Below are 3500 nucleotides of genomic sequence, written 5' to 3' on the forward strand. Positions count from 1 at the left end.
TGACCAGAACCCACGCTCATACGACCATACGGTCAAATGACTACAACCTACGCTCATATGACCACAACCTACGCTCAAATGTCCGTATCCTACGCTCATATGACCACAACACACGTTCATACGACCAAAACCTACGGTCAAATGACCACAACCTACGCTTATACGACCAAAACCCACCCTTATACGACCAGAATCTACGGTCAAATGACCACAATCGAATCTCATACGACCACAACCCTCGCTAATACAACCACTCTACAGCACCAAGATCAAGCTTGGGATCTTTTCGGGTGAAGAAATGGAGCGCATGGCCACGCTGCGGTGTGTGAACTTTCCACTTTTTGAGCCTGGAGCAGGCGGCAAAGCACTGCCCTTCGGTGTCCTGGATCAGCGTCTGGTATGTGTGTAAGCTTAGAATGTTGTCTCTTTTGGCCAAATTACAGGCCATATGAATATGAATATTTGGGGAGAGAATAGGGATACTACATGTCTGCCTGTATGGTCCTGACGTGCGGGTTATATGGAAATCACCTCGCATCAGCACATGGCACATGATTTTCTTTCTACGCAAACTGTATTACAGCATCCCAATGTGCTGTGTTCACTCAGTACAAGCTAGTTGATACAACGTAGACCACACCACATACACACACTCTAAGCTGACCCGCCCGCATAGTCGTTTTGACGCTATGCAATAGGCTTTGGCACTGTGCGTAGATGCCCACACATACTAGTGATAGTAGTAGCACTTGCTAGCGATAGTAGTAGCGCACGCCTTCATTCGGCAACTGCCCCCGAGCAAAGACGTCCACGTACGCTTGCACGATGGCGCTGTAGCTATATCTGTATTGAAGTGGCCACAGCTCTCAGACCTGGGGATGGTACTATACCGAGTGCATAGCAGCCATTGAATGTGAGTGTGTGATAGCATACATGCCAACTTTGCCTAGTCTGTGGCTAGGGCCTGGCCTGGCCTGGTTGCCTGGACTTACTTTCTGTATAGATATATTAAGTGTGAGACAGCCTGGGTCACCCTAGGAAGTGGGATTGTCTGTACTGCATTCCACATACCACTCCATACCGTGTACGTGGGGCAGCGCACTCTCCTGTAGCCAAATTTGTGTGCTCGTTTCTGTCACTATCGTATTACCCAATGAGAATTCAACGCTGCTCCGTGCTATATTTAACAGCCAATGAATGTGCTTTCTTTTGCAGGGGGCGGCGAACAAGGGATCGTACTGTGACACGTGCTTTCTCGGCCGCGAGGAGTGTCCCGGTCACTATGGATTGGTGCGCTTGGAGTTGCCCGTGTTCCACTCCGGATACTTCAAGTTCATCATACAGATCTTACAGGTGGGTGTACCATCCACGCTGTGGGATATAGCTGTTCACCTGTGTCTGTCTATAACTGTTCTTTGGCTCGGACTTGCTATGAGATACACTGACCGCACTTCCTCGGTTTGCATACGTGTAGTTGGTCTGTCTTACGTTTACACTGACACCAGTTACTTGCGTATTGCCCTGCAGATGATCTGTAAAGACTGCTCAGCGGTGTTGCTAGACCCCATGGAGAAGCTACGCATGCTCAAACGGTCCCGTAATCCGGATTTAGATCGCTTACAACGCGGTGCCGTGTACAAAGCAGTTTTGGAAATGACCAAAAAGAAGAAAAAGTGTCCCTATTGTGGGGCTACAAACGGAACAGTTCGCAAAATCCCGCCCCTAAATATTGTCCACAACAAGTACCCGCCCCAAAAAGTGGGTGCCAAGGCAGGCCCTGACCCAAATTATGTGGCGTTTCAGAAGTCGTTTGAGCATGCGGTCTCGGGCAATAATGAACTGAGCCCACTCATCAAGAACGCACAGGACGATTTAACGCCCTTGCGAGTGCTCGAACTCTTTAAGGTGTACTTCGGAGCGACGTGACGTGCGTGTTTGTTTACGTGCACGTGTATGTTTTGTGCATGTGCATGTGTATGTGTATGTGTATGTGTATGTGTATGTTTTTTTGTATGTGTATGTGTATGTGACCGGTCGTGTAGGTTTGGTTACAGCTACTGTATATGTAGCGCCCATTGTGTCATGTCCTGTGCATGTGAGACTACTGATGATCGGTGTTACAAGTGCTGCGTATATGTGGCTGATTCTTTGGTCTCTAGATCAGATTCAGTTTATGTGTGCCTTTCCTATTTGGTTTTTAATATATTTTCTGTTCATGTGTGACGAGCCTTGTGGTGCTCATTGTCGTTGATGTGTTATATGTTTGGCTATCTTAGTGACGTTCGATTCAGATACTGTGCATATCTGACTATATGTTTGGTCCTTGCTACAGCTACTGTTTTATAAGTACCATTGGGTGGATGTGGAAACCACTGATTTATTCTTTGAGGCCTATCGCGTGATTTATAGTGCAAGCACTCGGTACTGTGTCTGGTTGTGTGCGTCTCATGCACTCCAAGATGATAGGAACAATCACTCATTGCCTTCTAAAAGCACAAGAATATAACTAGGACACATGACCACTTATTCTGCCCTATCCAAGTGATCGATGCCCTTTGGTGGCCAGTAGCGAGTATTGGGTCACAGGCTGCTCTGCTTTGACAAGGCTTTTTATATATACATCACAATTCAGAAATACATAAATATGTTCATGTGTGTGGTATACACATAGGCATATGTGCCTGTACATTTCTGTACTTCGTGTTTTCCTGTAGCTCATTCCTTTCATCATATTCTACCAATACCTTGTTCTACTATAAATTCCAATATCACGAGACGAAAACAGACTTGGTCGGAGTATACATCTGTGATGTATCTCCTTCCCTTCAGTATATGGAGTTTATTGTCAGCGCTTGTACTGTTCTATAGTGTATTGCTTGTATTGTCCTTGCATATGAAGTCAAATATGTCTTCCATATTAGGAGAGAATGTATCATTTTCGCTTTGATATAGAAATATATATATATATATATATATTCAACACAGATTTATCATTCACATGCAGCCTATTTCTGGTGCGGATTACGACTTGGGGTGCACATACATGTACAATATATCCTCTTCCGTCCTACATTGAATAGCTTACATTATCCTTATATACCAATATAACTATCTCATTCCCATGCAGGCTATATCAGGTGAGGATTGTGACCTGATCTGGATGGACAGTGTAGGCGGGCGCCCAGAACGAATAGTACTCACACATCTGTTGGTACCACCGACTATTATCAGACCAGGTGTGCCGATGTTGGGCGGAGGCGGCAGCACAGAGGACGACCTCACCATGAAGGTAAGTATCTATTTGCGTTCACTTTTTTTATGTATATGCTGTATTTATCACTGTATATAAATCTAGCCACAAAAATGATGCAATATATATATATGTATATATATGTATATATATATATTTATATATATATATATGTGTGTGTGTATGTATATATATATATATGTATATATATATATATATATATATATATATATATATATATATATATATG

At 43.9% G+C, this 3500-nt stretch overlaps 1 protein-coding gene across 1 annotated transcript in view; it reads left to right on the forward strand.

The window, feature by feature from the left end:
* Positions 1-257: 257 nt before the first annotated feature.
* The window catches only part of SARC_12893 (hypothetical protein), a gene marked incomplete at its 3' end in the record, with an annotated part of 4403 nt that continues 1160 nt past the window's right edge, over positions 258-3500 (forward strand). The window contains exons 1-4 of the mRNA XM_014292992.1: positions 258-397; positions 1216-1353; positions 1528-1905; positions 3128-3289. Of these exons, the coding sequence (XP_014148467.1) occupies positions 299-397; positions 1216-1353; positions 1528-1905; positions 3128-3289 (777 nt within the window). The remainder of the gene's footprint in view (positions 398-1215; positions 1354-1527; positions 1906-3127; positions 3290-3500) is intronic.

Source organism: Sphaeroforma arctica (assembly GCF_001186125.1).
Source record: "Sphaeroforma arctica JP610 unplaced genomic scaffold supercont1.2682, whole genome shotgun sequence".
Taxonomy (NCBI): domain Eukaryota; class Ichthyosporea; order Ichthyophonida; genus Sphaeroforma; species Sphaeroforma arctica.